General features: G+C 34.2%; 1 protein-coding gene across 1 annotated transcript in view; it reads left to right on the forward strand.

Moving 5' to 3' along the window:
* Window positions 1–26070, forward strand: part of LOC149413375 (uncharacterized) — a 53066-nt gene that overhangs the window by 18351 nt on the left and 8645 nt on the right. The window contains exons 3-4 of the mRNA XM_089645623.1: window positions 18554–18899; window positions 21764–21948. Coding sequence (XP_089501749.1) covers window positions 18554–18899; window positions 21764–21948 — 531 coding nt within the window. The remainder of the gene's footprint in view (window positions 1–18553; window positions 18900–21763; window positions 21949–26070) is intronic.

The raw sequence follows: 26070 nt of genomic DNA on the forward strand, positions 1-26070 counted from the left end.
ACATACCCTAATTGGGAACACCATAGTCTCACTGGCTCCAGACGATTAGGGGCAATTTTGGACTCGCATAAAATTTAAAAAAAACATGAAGGAACGTTCTACCTGTTACAAGGCTTATAAAATACTTGATTATTATTGATGTTTGATAAAAAAATAACTAATAAAAGTAATGAATACACAAATATTATTTGTGTGAAAGATTGACATTTTTCTTATTTAATTCCTACCCAATACCAGACTGTGCATATAAAACCAACCGCTATAATATAAACACTTTAAATACTAGGAAACAATCACTTTTGAATTTCTTTAGAAAATGTGGTTCGTAATAAAAATTTACCACCAAGTGTAAATATAATTAATTATTTATTTCATAGTACTGAAGCACACGTACAGAGTGTGGAACATATGGGTGCATTATTGATTGCTTTATTGGATACATTATACCATATATGCTTGAGATGACCTGTATAAATAAAATTGTAATTGGAATACTATTAATACAAAATTTTTGACTGTCCACTTAGGAATATTTTCGCGTTTTAGTATTTCTTAAAAACAATCATCTAGCCATATTATACACAAAGTACAGCGTCGGGCTGCGTGAATTAAATTTAAAACAAATCTACGATTTGATACCGAGGTTGATGAAAATTTGCACACTTAACCTTCAAACAAGAGGACGGTCACTGTCTACGTGAGCTTTCAAAGAACCACCCACAATTCCATTTTCTCTTCCCATAAAACCGAAAGTTGATGCTTCTTGATGAAATTTTACACATTTTGCGTTTAAAATACAAGAAAAATTTCTGTATTTTTTATGTGAATACCGCACAAGAGTCCCAAACGCTCCCAATTGTCGGGAGCCAGTGAGACTATTGAATCCCCGATTGGGTTATTTTGTGAAGCTGTAGGTAATAGGGAGGGGAAGAAGATGTGGATGAGGAAGGTGAGGAGTACCTGGCTATTCAGACCTGGACACCAAACACGGCTAAAGCCATTTTAAGCACCTTTTCAATTCTGAATGGTGGTCTCACACCAGGATGATTCTGAAAATATCTTCCACTCTGGAAAGTACCACAAAGATACTATATATTATTTTAAATTAATAAATTATGAAACGGCACAAATTAAAAATATAAATTTTACTTGCGCACGCCGGGATTTAAACCCGCTACCTTCGTATTGCTAGTGGAGAGTTTACATGTGATTTAGAAAAACCTGCGTAAAATCCGGGCCACTGTATAAAAAATGTATAAAATTCAGATGCGTGTTTAAGGAATCCAAAAAACTTAATACTTCTTCTCGTTTTAGTCTTTTAAAATAAAATCGTATTATATCAGAGGAATTCCCTATGGCATCATAATAAAGTACTCGTGCGTAGGTACGATTTATAGTAACATAATCAAATGATAAATTCTTACGTCGTGTTAGTACAATTACAATAACCAAATTTCCCCATAACCTGTTTTATTTTACAGGGAATTCCTCGCCAATAGATTCGTTGGTTTGATGTTTTTTTTTAAATTAACGATTTCGTCCGATCTAATAAAATTGGAAATCTACATAATTGGTCATCCGGTCAAAACTGAATAACTAATCATTGAGAGTTATTTTAAGATGTTGTCCGTTTGTAAAGCTTATATTATAACATATGTAGAAACGATCCAAACATGCGATGGTAGCCTTAAAAAATTACATTTATTTATATATACGCCTAAAAAGGCTTTCACATAGAAGTGATACATGATGCAGTGTACACTGTACATAGAGAATATCTGTATTATTCAGGAGATACTGAAGAAGAAGGTTCAAAATACACAATTGTAAAATTGTGATAACAAGTATAATGAGAAAATGTTGAGAAATATTTAAAAAAAATATATGAAGCATTATTAGTAAAACGTAAGAGTAATATAAAGTAAAAAAGAAATTACAACAACACTACATATAAGACAAATCATTAAAACTAATTTACCAACGCTACTCTAATTTGTAGGATTTGATCTAAGTGTTGGTATAGATTATGCTTAATTCTATAAATGGTGTCAATAAATAAATCAATAGCACCCCCATACTTGTTGCCCAGATCATTGGTCAGTGAGTGTGTCTGATAGTTGGTCGTGTATGTGTTGCAGAAGAATGTTATATTTTGTCTTGTATTCCTAGTCGGCACATGGAATTTAACAGTTTAAATTCCATGTGCCGATATAGTTTAATAGTGGCAAGGATGGCTGGACTATCAATTAAATTGTTAATGACTGTGTAACACAACCAGGTCTGAAATAATTCTCCTGTCAGACAGTGTTATTAGATGCAATTGATTCATCAAACTGACATAATTAATGTAATCAATAGGAATTCCGAGCTTAAAATTTACGTACCTAAGAAATTTGTGCTTAACTCTTTGTATATTGATAATAGAAACAGGAGAGAAGGGCCATGAATGGTTATATTTTAAAATGTCGCCAACGTGGTGGTCATTTTTCACTCAGTGTACACGAATAATACTAGTAGTGTTCACTCGTACCTCAATTACTTCAAAATATTCTATTTTTCCTCTAATCCTATCCCACTGAATGCCTCCTTTCGTTCTCTAGAAATGCCTTCCATGTATAGATCTATAATTAGAGGTGCTACTGCTTACTATATCTCTTCGAAACCTGTTCCACTATTAGAACGCGATAAGCGGTGCGCGTAGACCGGAATCTGTAGTTTTAGTTCGAGCGTTGGGAGAGTTGGGGGTCAGTTGGAGGTCAAAAAGCGAAACCAATTTTTTCGCTTCATATCTCATCTAAGTATAATACATAAATGTTTCCATGTAGATATACATGGAAACCGATGCCGCCACTGACTTCGTATTTTTTGCTTTATTTTATTTATTAAACTTAAACTAGATCCACTCCATGCGGCCTGATATAAACATAGAGGTACAAATTCTTATATTTTATTTTACAATTTGATTATTTCTAATACTTAAGTACATACATTAATTTTAATTTTTAATTACACTAAGAACTATGCTACCCATTTGGATGCCTTTATAGAAAACAATTTTGCGTTTTTGGTTTTGTTCAATCTTTTTAGTCTAATATTTTCATTCAGCCTTGTATGGTGTGTGTGGAAGTCTTTATTGTAATGTTGTTTGTCTCTAAACTATGTTGGTATTAAATTGTAAAAAAACTTTCTAGATAGAAGCATTTTGTGAAACACTTAATTGGCTAAGCATTTTGTGAAACACATAATTGGCTAAGCATTTTGTGAAACACTTAATTGGCTAAGCATTATGTGAAACACTTAATTGGCTAAGCATTTTCTTCATTAATTTATATTTATTGCACTTTAAAATTTGACTCGTTGCCCTATTTTAGATTATTCCCGTGTTTACATTAACAAGATAGAGAAAATTAGAACAGCCCAGCGTATAGACATACGTTGGAAAACAATAATTGTTTTTAAATTAGTAAACTTGTTTTTTCATCGAAAGTTTTCCTAAATCTTCCAGAAAAAGACACCTCCTTTTTGGCAATAAAATCGGCATTTTCTTAAAGAGATACTTAGAGAAATATATAACGTATTTTGCACGTTCTCTGTCTCTCTTATACTGCCTAACATCGTATATTGCCATCCTATCTGATCGAAATGAAAATTTCATGATGATAATGAAAAGAATTTCTGTATTTGAAATTTAAGCAAAGAACGATCAGATTTTTGGGTTACGAAACACACATATTTTGAATTTACGAGTCCTTTTTTATTCTACGTCCTACCCCAAATAATTCGCTTTCTCCTGTGTCCATGATGAATGCGTACTTTTCACTTTCTGGCACCGAAGCAAGCGTGTGACGCGTTACCATCACCTCCACAGCTGAGTTGCTAGTTGTCAAGCCACGTACGTCAGTTCTTGAGAAAGGCCGTTGCTGGGTTCTGTCTACAACCTAGACTCCCACGGTGAATATTAATCTGATACCATCGATGATTCAATGATGAATTAGCTATCGAAGATACCTTTCAAAGTTGTGATGGCCATCAAAATTAACCTAATCTTGATTGAACTTCCCCTACTTTTTATCTATGCCAGAGACAGCATCCCTCACACGGTACCTTAGTAAGGTAGCAAAAGATTAAGGTAGAAAAGAAGTATGAAGATTGCATTAATAACATTGAGCGAATACAAAAAAAAATTCTACGTTTTATAAATTTTAAAATCAATATCCCACTAGAAGACTTACAATATCATTTCTTATTAAATACTCTAAAAATACACACATTGGAAGAAAGGCGTAAAATAAACGACTTTTTTATTCAAGCTTCTAAACTCTAAATTCGACTGTTGCGAATTTCTGCAACTCATAAACTTAGGAATACCTACAATAACAACACGACAAAATACATTATTCCACTGCAACACACATAAGCGCAATTACATTGCGAACTCCCCAATACAACGGTTTCACACTATGGGAAACCAATACTTAGGTGATGTCGATATATTTAATATTAACTTTACGAATTTTGTGGATTACGTAAGACTTATTTCAACACTATTCCTAAATGAAAGTTAAATTTTTGTAAACCAGTCAAATCCCTTGTTATTTTTAATTTAATATTATTTTTTAATGTAATTTTATTTTTATTATTTCTTTCTTATGTTTCAAAACTGTTATTACATTAAATATACATTAAAATTATACCACCTACATGTAAAAGCCCTCTGGGCGTTAAATAAATGAATAAATAAATAGATTACAAAAATCAAAGCCAACAATATTCTGCTTCCTCTACTCAAAAAAAGTACAAAAAGGCCAACTCGTCCCATAGTAAAAAACCGGAGCAAAGCAAATTGGCCAGGTAAATTTTCCAACATTTGGAATACTGCCTTTGGACAAAGAGTCTTTGAATTTTTAGCAGAAAGTTATATATCAATCTCTTTCTTTGCTTCGCTTGAGTATAATTGAAATTAAATTTGTAGAAAAATAAAAGCGTAAACTACTAAAAATTAAAGTGTATGAACGCATATAAGAAACAACTTTAAAGAAATACAATATTATGGCTAAGGTTTTCTGCGACAGTTTCAATTGATTATTTTTTCTTTCTTGTAAAATTATTCTGAAAATAAATATAATCTACTTATCGGCTGAAATCGAGTGTGTTTTTCAAGCGATTTTTATTACCAATTACCTACATTCGTGGTGATATTAGGCATAATCAGAATATACACATTTTTACACGCTTGTATATTTCTACGCTTTTTGGCCATTGATAATCTCTAATGGTCTTTAGCTTTAACTTCAGAACGTTTGCAAATGATAGAAATATTTTGTTATTTTTTAATGAAAAACTAATGTTTATAAGAAAAGGTTTTATGCATAGCATAAAGGATAACAAATAATTATAAGAAATAATTAGTTGCATGAAATACCAATCAAAATTGAAAATAACACCCTGCATTTCCAACCCGCCAAATGATTCAATATGTACTAGTGCCTCAATCAACAATTACTGCTTATTATGTTTTTTCCACCTGTAAACAACCAGTTTTATTTTTGTAGGAAAGGCTTTGTTAGTGCTAAATTTCTTACTAGATGGCGTCGAGACATATTATATCTTCATTTATTGCTAAAATATTTTTGACTTGTCATATATTATTATTTTTTAATGATAAACTAATGTTTATTAGACAAGGTTTTATGTATAGCATAAAGGATAACAAATAATTGTATCGATATTTCAGGCGACTAATTATTGCTTATAATTATTTGAACCATTATGTAGTGGCTATTCTTGCAAAGCTTTTAAAAGGGTAAATGGAAGTTACGCTGATCAGATTATTTGAAAGCTGATCTAATCCTCAACGGTTTTTAAATCTTGAGAATACATCATCACGTCGGCGATAATAATGCGAACTGCTGAAAATTGCATATTTTGCATACCTCACACCGCATCAGCAGAGGTCCACTAATAAGAATATATTTCAGTTATTGCCTTTTGTATACACACGAATACGCACGTCTGATTTATATAGTGGATTCTTGGTTCTGGTGATGGGCACAGGACACTGGACTCTGGACACTTGTACTCGGGGCATTAGAAACACAATCACGCCTGCAATCTGCAGTGGAAGGAGCGAAAAATGTTGACCGTGAAATATTTAGAATTATTTGTGTTCTTTGACGGTGTCATGTGCTCTTGTCAGTTTTAGATTTCTATGGTGAAGAACTACATATCAAAATATTTTAAGGCGGTTTGTTCCGCAGTATCCTAATTATGTTCTGTTAGTATTCAAGTACCGTGAAACAGCCAGCTCATGATAAATAATATTTGAACAGAACTTTGAAAATAGGGAGGCGGGTATGGATACCGCTGCCCCGGGAACTATTTATTGGTGCCAGATTCATGGGGTGAGTTTTGTTCAGGTCTTTATGGCGGATACGTCTGCGGGCAGGCCGGATTGGTGGAGATACTCTGACATCTTCAGGTTGACACCTCCAACTCTCTCGACTCAACGCCTTGCACCACATTGAGAGGGATGAATTCATTACACTCGAATCCTACTCGCCCCTCGTACCCTTTTCTTTAAGAGAAATTCTTCTCCTTCCTTTATTTAAAAAGACTCCACAAATCATCCCCAAAGATGAAATAGGCTCCGAGGGATTTTTTTTCTTCTTCAGGACCTCCTGTATTGAGTTAATGTATATTTAAAAAAAATCACAATCTCATCAAACATTTTCAGACTTTTCTATGCATAATGTGTTATTTTTCGTATGGACAGCAATATTTTAATTTTTTATTCTAATCATTGAGGCGATGCACTACGTAGTAATTTAAAATCATGTGTTTTTGGTTTGAAAATTCGGTCGCCTAAAAATTTTTCATAAATATATATATATATATATATATATTTTTTTTTTTAAAGAAAGACAAACATTCCCGTGTTACGAATAACCTGACAATATTCGAAAATCTCCTACTACCATCACAGTAACCTGAAAATGTTGCTTGTGTTGTGGTGGATGACTTAGCCAGCCGAGAAATTGAACACACTACGCCTGTGTGGGACCCAAGCACGATGTCAACTCGGCCACCGACCGGATTTATACCTGAACATCCACAAAATAAAATAAAAGGCACTTTTTGGCCATATTTTTTTCTTGGATAAATCAAAACAGGTGGATGGTGTGAAGCGGGAATTTAAGTCTTATCGCCATCTACGGAAGGTGTGTTATTGATAGCGGCTCGATTCAAAATATTACACGACGTAGTCTCGGATCGGCACCGCCTCGTCTCATTTTGTCCCGAGGCTAGGCGATCCCGTTACGATGCTGAAGTGCATAGCAGTATGAAGTTGCATACAAATAATTCTGAACAGCTCGAGTTGAGGCAATACTGATCTGGTGGCTGGTTGATATGTCGAGGTGAGGCAATACTGATCTGGTGCCGTGGTGATATGTCGAGTTGAGGCAATACTGATCTGGTGGCTGGGTGATATGTCGAGGTGAGGCAATACTGATCTGGTGGCTGGGTGATATGTCGAGGTGAGGCAATACTGATCTGGTGCCGTCGTGATTGTCGAGTTGAGGCAATACTGATCTGATGCCGGGGTGATATGTCGAGGTGAGGCAATACGGATCTGGTGCCAGGGTGACATGGCGAGTTAGAAAAAAAACTTTTCTTTTTTAATAAAAATTGTAACAAAAAGATCTTGAAAGAAGGTACCTACCTATCAATAAACATAATATTGAGAAAATTGAGTTTGAAGGTTTGCAAACCTGGATTAGATTAGATTTTGTGATATAAACATATTTTTTTAGTTCCGTATTAAAGTATCGGTATCTTTTTACAGTATCTGGATATTTTTATAGTATCTGTATCTTTATGTAGTATCTGTATCTTTTTATAGTATTTGTATATTTTGTTGGATAAATTTGTGTTAATTCACAATTTATGAATTAAAAATATTTTGTAGTATACTTACGGAACGTTCCAGAGTGGAAGATACTCTCAGTATCGCCCTGGTGTCATCTGGTGGATCACCATTCAGAATTGAAACGGCGCTTGAAATTGTCGTGTTTGTTGACTAGTTTTGAATGGCCAGGTATTCTCCCACCTTCATCTTCCCCACTACCTTCAGCCACACGCCATACCCCAATTGGGAATTCCATAGTCTCACTGGTTCCAGACGGTTGTGAACAGTTGGGTGCGTCTCTTGCGATATTCACATTAAAAAAAACATACACATACAATATTTAGCCATGGACTTTCATTTAGCTTAAGGATACGCATTATTAGGAGATTATAAGGAGATACAATGTCTGTGCCCTTAAAAATATTGCCTGGATAATTTACAATGTGTTTGTATTTATCTTTGGAACCGAGAACGGACATAAAAAAGCATATTAAAATTGGATAATGATAAATTGTACCACTAATTTTCTTACACTTACTCAATCTGTAAAAAAATATACAATTTTTAATTGTCTTTAAAAAATATTTTTCCAAATTGTGTACCTGATATATTGTACCCTTAATTTCCTCACGCTTACTTAATCTGTAAAAAGAAATATTATTTTAATTATCTTTAAAAACACACTTTTCTAATTTTTTTACCTATGTTAATATTATGTTTGTATTTTTTTTTTTTTATTTTTTTTTTATTTGGTACATTATTTTGTTACAATTTATGTTTTCCAGTAATGTAGGCCTCACTGGGTGGCTTGCCCGTGCTGAGGCCTTCATTTTATAATATGAAAATCTTATCTACATATTACATTTAAAGAGAAGATAGTAAATTTGAAAAGAAAATAATAAATTTAAAATTAAAAATAAAAATACATAATAATACATTTAAAATTAAAAAAATAATACAATGAAAATAATCTTGTGTGTTTGTGAGTGATGTGTGTTTATGTTGGTTTTGTGTGTTACGTGTAGGTTTTATTTTTATTTTATGCTATGACATTTAGGTAATATAACTAAAGGTAAATACTCCTCCCATAAACACGAGCTCCTGGAGCTCAACTTATGGAGTAGTAGAATAATATCGAAAAAAATATATATAGGTAAGTCTGCATATTGTTATCATTTGTAATGTTAAATAATTAACAAGTAATAAATAAAAAAATAATAATAATATAACTTCGATACATTTCAGTACTTTGCACTAAAATTGAAGATACAATGTTTTGTATGTCCCAATTTGAAATGCAGATTTATTTTGTGGCCATTATTTGAATTAATTCTAAAACGTCATTGTATTTTTATCTGTGGTCAAAATACACATTAACTGGTCAAACACACCTAATATAAAATATCCATATACATACTTATAATAAGAATATAATACAATATACCCTTCTCACATACCCAATATAAATACATTTAAAACCTACTCCACTGTAAAGTCATCAATTTGTTACTCAAAAGCGCCGTCGGTTTATTAAACTACAAATCGAAGTCAATAATAATGGTAAAGATTGCGTAAGTTTGAGTGTCTGTAATAATTTAAATAACACCTGGAAACGTAAATAATAACACATAAATTCAAGTAATCTATTCTGCGGGAAAGATTAAACAGTTTTTCAATCGATATTTTTACAGGGTGAATGGTATTTGATGAGACATGTTGAAGGACATAATCGAGACATGTATACAAAAATTTAATAACACGGCCAAAGAGCTTTTCATACATATTTTCTTAAAAAAACTAAAATCTGAAAGGTTCAGATAATTGCACGATTATTGGTATCGCCCAGATTAATAACCACTTTTCAGAACCAAAACTTTGGCATTTTCGATTTAAGTGATTTTATCTAAATAGCAGTGTAAAATAGTTAACATTATTTTTTCTCTTTTTCTTTCCTTGACCACTCTCTTCAACAACACAATACACACCAAATCTTAATTTATTAGCCCCACTGGCTGCGGGCAGTTGGGAATCTTGTTCAATTTAAAAATACAGTGTTATTACATCTCAAATGGTTAGGCGGACAACTAACAACTGAAGAAGTCACCTTCGACATCGATCTTCTGCAGCGATACGGAAAACTCATTCTGTAATGGTAAAAAATACATTTTTAAAAAGGTTTTTTTAAAAGTTTTTTGCTCATTAGTCTTCATAAAAAATATTACTACATGGGTGATGTAACGTACCTGTACCGCTAGAATTCTGTGTTGAGAGCAGGTGCGGTTTACAGTAATAAATAAATAAATAAATATTTTAATCAAAATGAAACAATCGGAATTTACAACAAAAACGGAGTTTACACACATTCCGAGTTTACAACCCAATCGGAGTATACAATCCAATCGGAGTTTACAACACAATCGGAGTTTACAACACAATCGGAGTTTTCAACACAATCGGAGTTTTCAACACAGTATTACCTGAGTCATATCATGAAGCGCATTGTTTAGCTTTGTTGTAAATTATCTAAATTGTGAAAAAGGTGAAAAAAAAAATGTAACAAGCAGTAATTGTTGAATGAAACACTAGTATATTTTGAATTATTTCGCGGATAAGAGATAAGCCGCCATAGCTCAGTGGTCAGAGCTGTCGACCGGAAATCGAAGGGACACGGGTTCGAGTCCCGTTGGCGTCATGTATCTTTTATCAGGAGATTTTTCAATGTGGATGAGTGTTTCAGGCGAATAATTATTGCTTGTAAAATAATTGTTATCTAAATTGTATTTGGCCATACTTTGTTTTAGCGAAAAGCTTAGGTAAAAGATTGTGCCTTTTGGAACTAGTACATCACTATCTAGATCATAGAATCGCGTATTAACGCCACGTTGACATGATGTCCATTTTTTTAATATTTATCAGATATCTTGTTTATTATTACTTCAATTTTATTATTTTTACCATCATATTCCGAGCACCATACATGAATCAGACTATCATTACATCTGAAGTATCGGAATGTTATTATGATGCATTGAAAGGATCAAGACATCTAGAGCAATTTATTTTTTTCTTCTTCTGGTTTTATGGCCAATGAATATTGGCGTTATGCAATAGGTACACTTTGAACAGAATACGAACTATAATCATCGAATTCTTGTGATGCAATTACGAGATTTCCGAGAAATATTACTGCATTGAGATTAATGTTATTTATTATCAATTGATTATGATTGTATAGACAATTCACGATTGAATTGCTTTCAATACGATAGAGCTAACATTATAGAGGGTTTTCCAATAAGAGGTGTTATTTTGAATAGCCCGCTATTTCGGTATATGTTACTTTTAAAGCTATCATTTTTGACATTTGACAAGTATAAACTACGCCATTAATAAAAATGGAACGATACACGCTTCAACAACGCATTGAAATTATTTAAATTCACTTGAGTGAATCAAATGCAAATCATCTTGAGTGATGAGGCCCATTTCCACCTCGGTGGCTTCGTCAAAAAGCAAAATTGTCGCATCTGGGGCTCGGAAAACCCAAGAGTTATTGTTGAAAGGCCTCTCTATTCTCAACGTGCGACTGTTTGGTGCAGTTTATGGTCCGGCGGAGTCATCGGACCTTACTTTTTCGAAAATGAGGTTGGAGCAACAGCTACGGTGAATGGATTGCGCTATCGAGAGATGATTAATGATTTTTTATGGCCGGAAATTAGATGGTATTGATCTGGACAACGTTTAATTTCAACAAAACGGCGCTACGTGCCACCCAAGCAACGAAACCATTGATGTTTTACGATTGAATATCAAAATAACACCTCTTATTGGAAAATCCTGTATTTTAATTACACCCAGTGGCTACTATTTATGTAACGGTACTGTCTGCAAGAATCTCGTAAGCATTCTGGCTATAGGACCATTGTGCCATCTCCTGTGCTTCTCCTTATTCCTTTGATCCTGGCTCAGTTTTTTTATCAGGATCCCAATTTATCTGAACATTCTTCCAAACAAAGCGGTATATTAGCACTATAAGTGGATTTTTACAGTTGAAATGGAAAACTATATTCCAGAAAAAGAAAAAGTAGAAAAGTGGTTTATGCGTTACCTTAATATGAGAGAATATAAGTACTATCCATCCCAGTATCCATCCGTTTTCTTAAGAGGATTATATTATATATGCCTAACAAGTATATTTGTGAAAGGTCCCATGCACTTTTTTGAAGTGAAACTTCTTTAGGCGCGTAATGGATTTTCGTGGACGGAGTAAAACCGAGTCAGGATCGACACGAAAATGCGGGTACCCCCACCACCGCTCACCGTTCACCGTTCACTGTTTTCAGTAAAAGCAACAAATCATTAGCATGCGCATAAAAGTTTTTATGTGTTTTATTTAAGTACTTTTTTACTCGGTAGTATAATTTTGTTTGGCGCATGCCTTAGCTGTGGTACAGACGTGGACAGGGCTTTCCTGTACCGTCCGTCCGCAGTTCAGTCTGGTTTGGTCGTCCGTCGAGAGCGCTCGCGTCGCGCGCTTTGCCGTTCCATTCGTATTCCAGTATATAAATATTGTTTACTGTCGAGGAAGTTGTTATAAACTTTAAAAAATATGTTTAAAATGCCGTGTAAATATACGTGTTGTGCGTTCAGCTTGCTGCTGCTGGTTTTAGTGAGTAGTGCTGCCTCCAAAAATGTGGATAATTCCGATAGAACCTTCGAGGAAAGCAATTGCAGTAAGGTGAGACAGTTCCTCGAGACCAGGAACATCTCGGCTGTACCGGCTCGAGGCGCAGACGACAAAGGTAAGAAACCAACAGAACCCACATTCATAAATTGTGGTTCATACGGTTTGGTACAGAATTTCAGTGTTAAAAATGAGTAGTGACGAGATATTTAATTGTAATATTGTTATTTATGTAATATTGTATACTTGTGAATAAATTGAAAATTTTTGGAACTATACATTAATCGAACGTCATTCATCTATAAGAAAATATTAGAAAAAGCAAATCCATGCTTCGTCGTTGAATTATTTAACCTCTAATTTTCAAACTAACCTAAGAGAGAAAATAGAGATGATGAAATGAAAATAGAGAGAGAGGAATACTAGAAGTTTCACTTCTGTCTTGCGTAGGCTTGACACACCCACTTTTTTTATTAAAGCGAGGACTTCTGCCAATCAACAAACTGAACTGCTCAACGATTCTGCATTGACCATCGATATTTTCAACGTCACTCGCAGACATTTCAGCAACAATCTTTTGATGTATGTCACAAAATAGTAAGACTGTCCCCATGAACTTTTATACTTACATGTACCTCAAATTTGTGATTTTTCGTAATATATTGATGCATAACCGATTTATGGAGAGCATGAATAAATAAATAAATGAATGAACTAAACTACTGAATCAAATATCACACACCACAAAAACAGAGTCACAAGTAATACATAATAAAATTAGCCCAACAAGTGATACATGGTTTTGATCAATATCTCATTTCTTGTTTTGCTTGCCTCTCCCAGCTGCTAATAACGTCTTATGAGTTGGCAATTATGTCAGCCCTCATTACGATATTGGACAAGCTATTAATTGAGATCATACGAAATATTCTAAGGCGTTCTAAGTTTTAAAATGTGTGTTCCAGTAATTTTGTTGTTCTACAACACTATTTTAAATTATATTAATATTTTTAAATGGTCTGACAGAAGGATTATCACTTGGGACGGGTTGTTTCACGGAATTTGAACAATTCATCAAATTTCAAAGTTAATTTTCAAGTCCTGTGAGGTTTCTATTCAAGTTCTGTTATTATTTCAGATTTGTGAAGCCCCTTGCCAATAATTATATAATTTTTTAATTAAATCCAGAACTACTTATTTCGAACTAAACACGATTGTTGTCTCAAATTGTCAGACAGGAGAATTTTCACTGACTTGGTATTTCTACATAAAATTCTAAATGATTTAGTTGATAGTCCGGTATTCCTAGAATTGATAAGCTTGCGGAATCCACAACGTAATACTAGAAGCCGGGATTTATTTCAGTGCAGAGATTCTGGGACTAACTACCAAATGTATTCCCCATTATGCCGAATAAGTAGACATCTTCAATTTATTACCAAATAAATACTAGATTTTTATCAAGGCAGTTCAGTTTCCTATAATACGGTATAATATTTACTATGTATTCCTATGAAAAATCCGGTACAAAGGGCGTTAAGCGCTAATAATTTAATAAATAAATAATATGTTGATAATAGTCCTGTTAGCATCTTCAGAGTATTATATTATCTGCTTTGAGTTGTTGTCTTGTTTGTATGGGGCTATTACCTTCTATAAGTTCTTTAGTGTCTCTTGATTAATTAGATAAATATACTTATACAAAATTATACATAATCGTTTCGCAATTTATATTAACAAACTCCGCCGCTAATTGTATGCCTGACTTTATATACTCATACATATAAATAAACACGTAAAGATACGTTTGTTTCAACAATTTAAGACATTCTCATGAAATATTCTACTTTCACTTTGCCAGAAGAGGTTGATAGCGGGGGCAATTAACTTCTTCTGCTGGTAGCATTTCAAACTCTCTACGTGACATCTCATCTTTATTACTGGCCACGTTTTTGCCTTGGAGTCTATTATAGAGATAAACTAAAATAAGCTTGTTGTGAGCGGGTCTGTATTCCCAAAGTAAGCACGCTTTTTTAACATCTTTATTTATTTTATTGTAATGTTTACATGTTTGTGTAAGAGTTAGCAGATGTAAATGATTAATCTCAATTATACACGTAATTCCAATAGCAATACTTCTACCCGCCGCTGGTTGACGGAGTGGACGCCTCGGTAGTATTCGGCTATCTCCGTAAACCGAACCAGCACCATCTATCGGAATTCATCAACACTATATTTATTTTATTAATGTACACAACAGTCATTAAAAAAATTACAAAATCTAGCATAAGAATAAACACCAATAAATACACCGCGAACGTAAATATAAAACAATATTTATTTAAAACAACAACAACAAAAACAAGAGACAATGAAGTTTGAGTCAAGTGAAGTCAAGTTACAACAAGAGATTCCACAAATTTTGTAAAGTTCTGGGGGTTATCGCTTAGGGTCTATCGTCGGTAATCTTATATGAATAGGAATCTTACCCACAGCAATCAAAGTAGTGATTAGCGGTTACATTTTTCAATTTGGTTGTTATCAAAGACAATAATTATCTTTGGTTTTTATTAAATTCGTAGAATTATGAACCAATAAACAAAACTACACTCACGGCGCCTTCATTAAAAACAAGGAAGGGAACTAAATATATTATTAGGTACTTTAAATTGCACTACACTTATGTTTTGTTTCTGAAAAATCCCAAATTAGATGTTAGTAGGTTTTTTAAATTATATTTGTATGTAAATACCGTGCAAGTCAGCAACTGTCCAGAGCCAGTAAGACTAAGGGATTCCTAGTAATTATTATGGTGTGCTGCGAGGCTAATGGAATGGGGGATGGGAAGTAATGAGAAAGGCTTACATAAACAAGGCTAAAATATCTTTTACCAGGGCAATAATGCTAAGAGTTCTAATATGCATTTACGATATTCGGAAATTCGTAGTGATACTAACGGGAAATTGGTTAATTATATTGCATAACATTTTTATGATTTCAGCTTTCGTTTTTGAGTAAATGAGTCCGAAGTTGGAATTCTTAGACTGGCCGCATACATACGTTTTTCGTATTCGATTTCCGAATTCGTTTTCCGTATTCGGACATCCGAATGCACGGAATCAGTAGAAAATACATTAACTGCCGCACACGTTCGTTTTAGTTCCGAACGGAACAAATTCCTTACGCACGTTTCGAATGCGAGCCGACGCGTTCGGAGAAAACGAATGGAAAAAACCTAATAACGTCATGTGGAACGCAGCTATTGCATACAGTTTGTTTGTGCCGACGCAAACGTACGGAACTTTCCGTTCGTAATTCAGTGTTGCCAACGGATCTTGACCTAATATCGCCGTTTCTCATACATAAGGTAGCGTAAAGTAGCCGAATTTGCTGTTAGGTGGGACATGTTTAAATTGATGTTTTTACGTGAAAATAAAAATTTCGTGGGGGGGGGGGGGCTAGAGAATTTCAAAAAAATATAAAATTTGTCCCCAGAAAAATAAATTTCATGGGGGGGGGGGGGGTGGCTAGAGAATTTCGGGACATGTTTAAAATTGATGTTTTTGAAGTAGCTTAATTGGCGACCAGTCGCCTTTTAGATTTTTTCGGCGCCGATTCTCGCTCTGAGTAGCCTAAATGGCGATATATCGCCCTTGTTGGCAACACTGGTACTGACGTTTATACATTCCGAATGAAGAAAAACGAACGTTTGCGCTAGTCTCACGGAATTCCGAATACGGAAAACGAATTCGAAAATCGAATACGGAAAACGTATGTATGCGGCCAGCCTAAAGGTCAACTTGAAACAAATCGGTCGCTAGGGGGTTATTAGCAGTTGTTTAATGACATTTAAAATGCACTGAACCGTAGAACCTTTAGTTACCGAATTTAAAATATAAATATTTAAAAAATATATTCTAAATGCTCAGATTGAAAAAATAAGTATTTTAAGGTTCTTATCAAAATGAAACAATATTAAAATGAGTACTGTTAATGTATTGAAAATCTCTCCAAATTATTGATAATCCGGTAAAAAATCAATTGCAGGCCGTTTCCTGATACACTACAAGTACATTCCTAACATATCACAACACGTGTTCGTGCACCTGCACTCAATAATATACAATGAAGAAATGCGGACATTTTATGATTTTTATGAACACTTTTTCCGACATTGTAATATACGATCGTGTTTTACTAAAAGTTTATTAGAAAAACTCAATTCATCCGTAAATGGCCTGCAATCCTGTTTTTCACTGGATTACGAATAATTTGAAGAGATTCTTTATAAGTTAGCAATATTCAATATCATTAATTTTTCTCGGTTCAGATTCACCAGTTTTCCGTTTGTACTATGAGTTTCCGTACACCGTGTATAGAATATTTGTAACATTTATTAATTAAATAGCTAAACCTCGCCACGCATTGCTGTGGCTCAGTCTGAGGAACAACAGCGCCTGTTGCTTTTAAGTCCAACTGATGGCGCTGATTTCCAAATGACGTGAAATATTTCTTAGCCACAAAATGTATTTGCACAAACAGGTATTCGAACCCTGGATCTCAAGATGCAGAGAGAAGGACCTTAACCGCTTGGTCATGGAGGTAATAGTCAATGGGGTGGTAGTGGATTTAGAATTATTGTCAATTTTTTTATAATTTAGAAAAAACGTTAATTGAGAAACTGTAATTTTTAAGATAATCTGCGTTAAATATGTCGTCTGCCAGAAATTCTCACTCAAATATGAAAGTTTTTCTCAGAAGTCATTTAAGTCCCATGATAAGTTATTGTAACTGTTCGGCCAAAGCGAAGGCCGCTTTACCCAATTGAGTGCGATTTTACATTTTAGAGAGACTACGTGAAGAAAATCCTTAAATAATTCCTCAGAAATGACCCAGAACTGTGGATTTGGATTCAGTCGTAAAGATGTCCACCAGGGACCCAGAATACACTAAGAGATTGAATAAAATTAACCGTTTTACATTTTTTTAAATTCTTTGTTGGTTCTTATAGCTTCAGATATCATTAACCGCTTGTATACCACATAGATATTCTTCTTACTTATAAACGTGGTGCAAATATTACGCAGCGCGTATGAACAGACGAAGAAAGCTTGAGCTAAACCACGAATTATGGGAAAGGAACGAAAAAATGTTGCTTCGTTCCTTACCTATCATTGTTCTGTTTATATGCAGCATAAGATTGGATAGTGAAAAACCTAATCTAATTTTTGTTTTGTTTTTTTTTTCAATGTGAAATTTATTTAGCACAAATTTTATACTTTAAATTTGAAACCCACTTGACACGTGTAACTCCAGTATATGTAATTTAAACTCACTGATCATCACGCCGTTTCACTGCAGGGGTTGGTAGAGAGGAGAAACCGCCAAACAACTCGGTCTTGGCACACAATCCTTGCCTCATTCACATTTATACATCGTGTTTCTCTTCTGTTATTCTTGACTCTTTAGATTACCCGTCTCAAGTGTCTGGTTCCCTTGATCCTGCTATGTCTCAAGTGTCTGGTTCCCTTGATCCTGCTATGTCCCTCTCAGACGTCCCCGACTTCTTCTATCATTAATATTCGCGTCACACATACTCCTTATGCAACTTTTAAGTTTATTCACTCTACATGCCAAAACCATCTAAACGTCCCTTTCCTAATCTTACCCATTACGCTTACATGGTGTAGTTTAGGTAGTTATAAAACTCTCCACGTGAAATTTCATCTATTTATATTACCGTCTGACTCTGTGTGTAAAGCCTGTGACCACACTATAAGCGCGCTATATTCTCTTGGCTTCGCCTATTTCAGCATATCTCTCGCCATGCATTCTCAGTGGGATTGTATGGCAAGCGATATGCTGTAATAGGCATAATATAGCGTAATCTGTCATTCCCATAATTCTGGCAGTGATGTTGTTGAAGTATTAACCATGAGTTAATATTTATTTTATCTTTGCAGATGGATCATTGGTCAACAAACAAACCATCCCTCACCCTTCTCCATTATATCACAACCTTTCTTCTCCTCTCAATCCTCACCACCCACCCCTCCTCAGTTAACTCTGCAATCCTCCCTCTCGGATCATCACAGTCAGCGGAGAGGAGCTCCGAGGGGATGATGATGTCCTCGGGGCCAGCCTGGAGCAAATACAACTACTCGGAGGCCTTGAGACTGTCCCTGCTGTTCTACGAAGCCCAGAGGTCTGGCAAACTACCTGAGGATAACAGGATACCCTGGAGGGGAGATTCAGCACTTGACGACAAGGGAATCGACGGAGAAGACCTTTCTGGAGGATATTATGATGGTAAGAAATGGTATAGGGATGGTTTTTTTCACCTAATGCAAGTTTTTCCATTGCCTACAAATATACTTAAATATAATACTACCTTTGGATAAAGGTATTCGGAATTTATTCATTTATTTATCTTTCTTTAAATTTGAACAAAGCTTACTTGATGACATTTACACTAACGGAAAAATTAATTTTAAAATTACTATTTTTAAATAAAAATAATTTTCATAATACATGGTTTTATGCACAGCACGAAGGATAACTATTATAGCTTAATGATTGGAGCAGCTGACCTGTAATCAGAAGGCTGCGAGTTCAATTCCCGTCGGCGGCATGTATTCTTTCTCGGGAGATTTTTTCAATTTGTACAGATATTTCAGGCGAATAATTATTGCTATCGAACATGACTATTCATAATTCTCAAAATTATTCTGACATCAAAATGCTCGATACTGACAAAAAACACATAACGTATATTTAGTTATAACAATATATGAACACAATAAATGGACAGAGTATATTGCCCAAACTTTTAAATGAATAAGTAAACTCAATAACGTTTTTCTCAAATTAAGAAATATCCGTCAAAAACCTGTGCTAAAGAAGATTTAAAATGCATTATTATTGAGTTTTAAATCTGTAATTTTTTAATGAGAGTGGGATTGTGTTGTGGAGTTTACTACCATAGTGTAAGAAGCTTTTTTGTTCAAATGTTTTATTCGTAGAGTTGCTTGTTGGATTCTTTTTCGACCCTGACATCAAGTTTTTCTAATATGCATGTTAGTTATTATTTCTTATGTTTTGTGTTTATGTAAAGAAGTATTGTTTTAGAATTTTTTAAATAACACGATGTTAAGATCGTTGGAGATTTCTCGCACTCCTCGTGCTGTGAAAAGCTTTACGATTATTTAATTATGTAATGAAAGCAGATATTAACGTTCCGTCGAACACCATATTAAAAGAGAAGTGCTAATTATTGGTTGGAAAGGTGACGGAGTAATGAGTTGTTGGACTGTACGTCATAATATTGAATGCCCATCATGAATCACAACTCCGAGCTCAATAGACACTCTGGAATTCGCAAATATGCTTGGCATACCAGATTCATCTATCAAATATTGATTTCAATCCGCGCAAAGCTTTGATATTTGTTAAACATGTTTGAAAAAAGAAACACTATTTCACTTGTTTATTTATTGATTAGACTGGAATTGTAAATATTTACAAACTAGTTACTCCCCGCCTGGGTCATGTCATTACGTAAAGTGAAATTGATTTACTATTATTTTTATTCATTTATTCACGCCTTGAAGGCTTTTAAATCGTTGTAGGTAAGTTGTAGGTACGTAACATAAAAAAACTGAGTATGAACAATATAAGCAGGTACAATACAATTTATCATATAAAGTTCCATTGTACAAAGGATTTCAAGAATTTTACATAATAACAAGAGTAGAAAATAAGTACTTAAGGTACTATGAAAGTACAGGGTGCGCCAGAGAAACTTACTTATTTGAAAGTTTAATAAAAACAAAAGCACTGTAGTTATTGTTGTAATTCTTTTTTTTATTTAAAAATGCAATGTACCAAGTTTTTTTTCATACTGTCTTAAAAATTACATCTTTTAAATGGCGACCCTCATCGCGCATACACTGGTTAAGTCGTTTTATAATAAAAGTCGGCATAAAAAAAAATCACATGGAGTCAAATTCGGAGAGCGCGCCGGCCATGGGAGATCGCTTCGGAGAGAGATGAGGCGTTTGGGGAAATGTTGTCGCAGCAAATTCATTGAGTTTCGTGCTGTGTGTGCTGTGGCTCCATCCTGCTGAAACCACACGTCCCTAACGTTCATTTCTTCGAGGCTTGGAATAAAAAATTCCTCAATCATGCTTCTGTAACGAGCTGCATTCGACCGTTACAAAAGAAGCTCTCGACGGCGAAGGCCCGCTACTCTCTAAACCACAGCATAATGGCAATTGACGAAAATGGGAAACAAACTTGGGGACGTCCCCCTCCAGATGCGCCCCCTCCCGCCCCTCTACCTGCCCAACTCAACGGTCGGGAATTTTTTCAAATAAGTAAGTTTCTCTGGCGCACCCTGTACTTAGAGAGAAATGTGTAGTAACTTTGTTGACATTTTTAAAAATAAACATGAACAGTTTGTTGTAAATATTTTTGTATTTAACACACATTTATTATGCCCAAATGGATGTTTCGCATATTGATACAGCGATAAAAATATGAAAGATATAAAAATGTATCGAAGGTTGTGCAGTGGAGTTTGATAAGTATTTTATAGTAATCCCTTACTATAGTGGTAATAAATATAATCTAAACTGTTAGAAAGATAAGACACCACGCTTTATATTCAAGTCTTACTAAGAAGCTAACCATATGAAACCACAGATTCCGACCGCAATTTGAGAAAAAATGATGTTTTCATATGAAACGACAAAAAAGTGAGATGACGATAATACTTATAATACATTTAACTAAAAAAAATGCTCAGTGATTTCAGTTCCGTGTTTAGACGAAGAAACGTAGTTTTTTTTTAATGTTTGCATGCAAAATTTTAATACTTTAAAAAGTATATGTTTAATTCTAATAACAAAATTACGAGTCTATTTTATCACCTTTCAAATAATGTTATTATTTTTTTAGATTCGTTCATAAATATTCGATTTATTTGGATTTTATTGCAAAGTTGAAATACACACAAATTCTTAAAACTTCTGACAGTGTTTCCAAGAAATATAAGTACAATATATCAGAGACCTAAGAGATTAAAAAAAATACTTTTCGTTTTTACCATCGTTACACAAAATTACTTCCAAATAAATGATCCAATTTAATACAATTGTTCTTTTTTTCAACAGCTGCCGACTATGTGAAATTCGTGTGGACACAAGCGGGCACAACAACAATCCTGGCCTGGGGCCTAATCGAAGGGGCTCGGGGCTACAAGGGCGCAGGCCTGCTGGATCAGGGACTATCCTGCCTCCAATGGGCCACCGACTTCTTGATTAAGTGCCACGTCGCGCCTGATGAACTCTATGGCCAGGTCTGTAAATCAATTGATATACATTTTTAGTGTGCATTAGACTGTCTCGGAGAGAGTAGACAAAGTCGCTTATGCCTGTTAATTATAATCGTTTCTTTTAATCCTTCAGGCATCTGGCATACTGACTGTTATATTTCTTAAAGATGCTTTGTTCACATTAACGCCACACAGTCTAAGTCATCTTTGGGGATGCTATGTGGGTTTTTTTTATTAAGGAATGGAAGGAGAGGACGTTATGAGGGATTGGTAGAAATATTGGGTACTGGAGTGACGGACGTACGAATCTATCCCTTCCGCTGCGGTGCAAGACGCCAGGTCAAGAGAGACCAATTGGAGAGGTCAAAGGGTCTTCCCAAACCAGCCTCTCCCGATCTGGCATGCTACGCAGTTGGTGATGAACCCAGTCACGCCTGCTAAGTCACCAAACGTAGCGAACCACTTGGGGTGACATATAGCAGAGGTATTGGTTGTCCAATAAATGGTTACCGGGGTGGCGGTACCCATACCCGCCTCCCAAATTGTAAAAAGCTTGCTGTCAGAAAGTCAGCAAATTTGAAAATTAAAATACGAAATACGAAAGGTGATGAAATACGCTGAAAAATTTTATTATTTTAAAATAAAAAAAATAATTTTCCGAAATACAACAATATTAAAATTTTGAAATCCAACATAAAAAAGTTTAAAAAATGGTTCACCTTACGTATTCTCGTCTCACTATTTTATTAGACAAATGTATTACAAACATAACTGCCACCTCACTTTTTGTCGTTTCATTTAAAAAAAAAAATTAATAAAAAAATTCACAATGTTTGAAAATTTTTCTCAATTTTTGGTTTCATAGAAGTGAATTATATTATTTTTTGTAGTTTACTTCTATATTTGGATTTAAAGCTTGGTGTTTTCTTTTTCTAACACCGCGACCGTTTAGTTCACATTTCCAACTATGACGGTAAGAAAGATACAAAGATTTCTATGCGACCATATGAGCTGTTCCCAAATCCGAACAAATTAGCCTGAGGAGTTAATATTTGAATATCTTCCCTTCAAACCATATTCAGTAGTCTTTTTCTTAACTCTTTGAACGCTTACTGAGGAGCCTTAAGTGCAACAATTCAACAGTATCCACTTAACTTCGTGAAAATTTAGGTCTGCCATTCTATCGCACGTAGCTCCTGATTATCATACCTCAATCATCACGATCGGTTAGTTGAACTACGTTTATATACAACCTACCCGCTCGTATAGATCACGTTTAATAAGAACTGCATAATATACGCTATTAAATAATAATAACACGGTACCTACCTGATCGTTAAATAAGTAGATAGTTCGTAGATGTGGGTCATTGCTCCCAAGGTCGACAAGCAATCATTTTAATAACCATCTTAGAATTTCAAGCAATTCTTAAAGCAATGTTCTTCCGACCGCAGAATAAATTACCTGTTATCAACTGATAATTGATACGTGTACAGTTTTACGTATCTCGTATCGACGAAGATTCCCAGAATTATTTATTTCATCTCTAAAAAATAATATACAACACATCTATTTCATTTAAATACCGCTATAGTGTACCATATCTCTCAGTAAAATTATCATAGACAACGAAGAAATAGGGAAAGCAGAGGAAATCAAATACTTGGGCATTATAATAGACAATCGACTCAAATTTAACTCAAAATAAGAAAATGGCAAAAAAGGTAAATTTTTTAAGAAGAATAAAAAATAAAATAGATGTTAAATACAAGTAAATTAGTTTATAATAGTATAGTAGCATATTATTTAAATTACTGCCCTAGTATCTTTTCTTGTGCAATCAAACACATATAAAGAAATAGCAAATAATTCAAAATTGAGGCATGCGAGCAGTATTAAATTCTAGTAGGTATTCTAAGACAATTATTATTCAGAAAAAAACTAGGAATGTGTGAGAGACAGTGTGAGACAGCGAATAATTTACGATACCCCAATATTTATATTTAAGTTTCAAAATAAGATGCTCCCGAAATAAATGTTTAATAATGTTAATTTTAATTTAGCAATACATGGCTACCCCGCGAGAAACTGTGGAGATTTTAGTCTTCCAAAAACAAATTTGTCGGGAACCCAAAATAATCTCTATTTTAAAGGATTTAACATTTTTAATGAGCTACTGACAGATGTTAAAGAAGCTAAAACGCCTTGCTGCTTTTCGTGGGTTAAGCCTAAATGCTATATAAAATAAGTTTAAGATGTATTGTAAAGTGTCCTTTATCTCATAGAAACAAGTTTTTGAAATGGTTCATACTACATATAAAAATGTATTTTTATAACTAAATAAATACATACATTTTTTTTAAATCAGTAGTACTATGGCATACCTGCCCAGCTGGGACATGTGTTAGGCTGAAGGGTGTAGGGAGGGGGATTGTTTGTTCAGTACCTGTCTATTCAGGACTTGCTTTTGAAATTTCAAGCAATCTCAAGAAAATAATAAATTGTTCGGCAATTTTAGAAAAGCCAAACATATTGATGTATTTGACTCCTTAATCATTTGATTTTTTCGATACCCATCTAAGAGAATCGTGGTGCAGCAAATCTGTATAGTCAGACTTTTTCGACAATCTTTTTAAAATGGTGTGAAACGAGTGTGTTTGACAATGACTAAAGAAAAAACCGGTGTTTATTTACTTTTGAAATCTGACCACGTTCCAAAGAGACAAGTTTACAGAAGCATAGGTGTTACTACAGTCTGCTAAGACTTTCCAATGTGAGAATACTCGCGATAATGGTCAAAATCATTATTTATGAAATACTCTTCAGACAAGTCCGAAGATGAGAACCAGAATTCTGGACCGTAATAGCGTAAGGGTATTGAATATTTTTTTACTACCTGACGTGTACCAGGCGTTCCTGGGGGTTATGCTTAGGCCTATAAACAGCCTACAGAAAAATCCGTCGCGTACTTTTCTATCAATATATATATATTATTAGAATATATATATAGTAACCCTCTCAAAAGCTATTGCGTAGTTTAGAAGAACTAATCGCACAAACAGACAGACGCGGATATCGAATTTCTTTTATACTATTTAGAGAAGAGATGAAGATGTTGAGAAAATTCTTAGAAGCCATTTATCACGAAATGGTGTTTTTGTCATTTATCTTCGGATTCAATGGAAGTAAATAATGGCTCTTCTAAGGGACTCATTATTCACGATTATTACATAATTTATGAAGAATTTTTTACTATGACGCATATGCTGTGTCCTATACATTTTAACAAGTGGAAAATCTGCACGCTACGACCATATAAAGTGTCGAAGATTTTACTACCAGGTTTTTGGGTGCAGACGCAGTGTTCTGGATCCAAAATCATTCCTCAGTTTCCCGACTTGATACAAGTAAATATAAAAATAAACTCCTGCGATTTGCAACCGTTCGGGCATTGATTTATTGATTTTTGATCCAAGATCTATGGGCCTCTTTAAATTTTATACAGATTAGTAAACTTTTACTTTGCCATTATTAAAAATATCTATGCGTATCTTGAGATTATTAACGTTTGTAACTATTTTCAATCATGCGGGTATAATATTGCCTGTTAACTAACGAGATACGCAACAAGATTTTTTTAAAGAATGACGTAAGAATAAATCGTCATTCATCTCATTATTAAACTAGTCTTCAGTTCTTCAGAAAATCTTTTAAGTATGTCAAGAGTGCAACAAAATAAATATGTAATGAGACTTTATTGAAATACCAGTCTTTGTACGTGGGATCATCAAACAGAACAAATGTTTTAAGAAAATTGTAAAGTTTATCCACAAATATGCAATATTTAACAGCTCCAGAAGAAAAATTTCTTCTAAAACATTTGGATTGTAGGACTTAGAATAAAAATACTTTATCAAGAAATGAAAAATAATCATTCACACCTACTTTATAATTAAATTAACTAACTGATTGATCATCAACACTTGATCTCGCATAGGTCGGTAGAGAGAACAGAACGCCGCACACACTGACCACGTTATTTAATGTACCTGCGCGCTCCACATGCTCTTCTGCCCTATTCAAAGTGAATCAATGCAAAACAAACTGTGAACAAAATTAAAAGCATTGAACGGTAAATTTAATTAT

The sequence above is a fragment of the Hesperophylax consimilis genome, chromosome 22 (assembly GCF_061612785.1).
Source record: "Hesperophylax consimilis isolate HC1 chromosome 22, BYU_Hcon_1.0, whole genome shotgun sequence".
In the NCBI taxonomy this organism is placed as follows: Eukaryota; Metazoa; Arthropoda; class Insecta; order Trichoptera; family Limnephilidae; genus Hesperophylax; species Hesperophylax consimilis.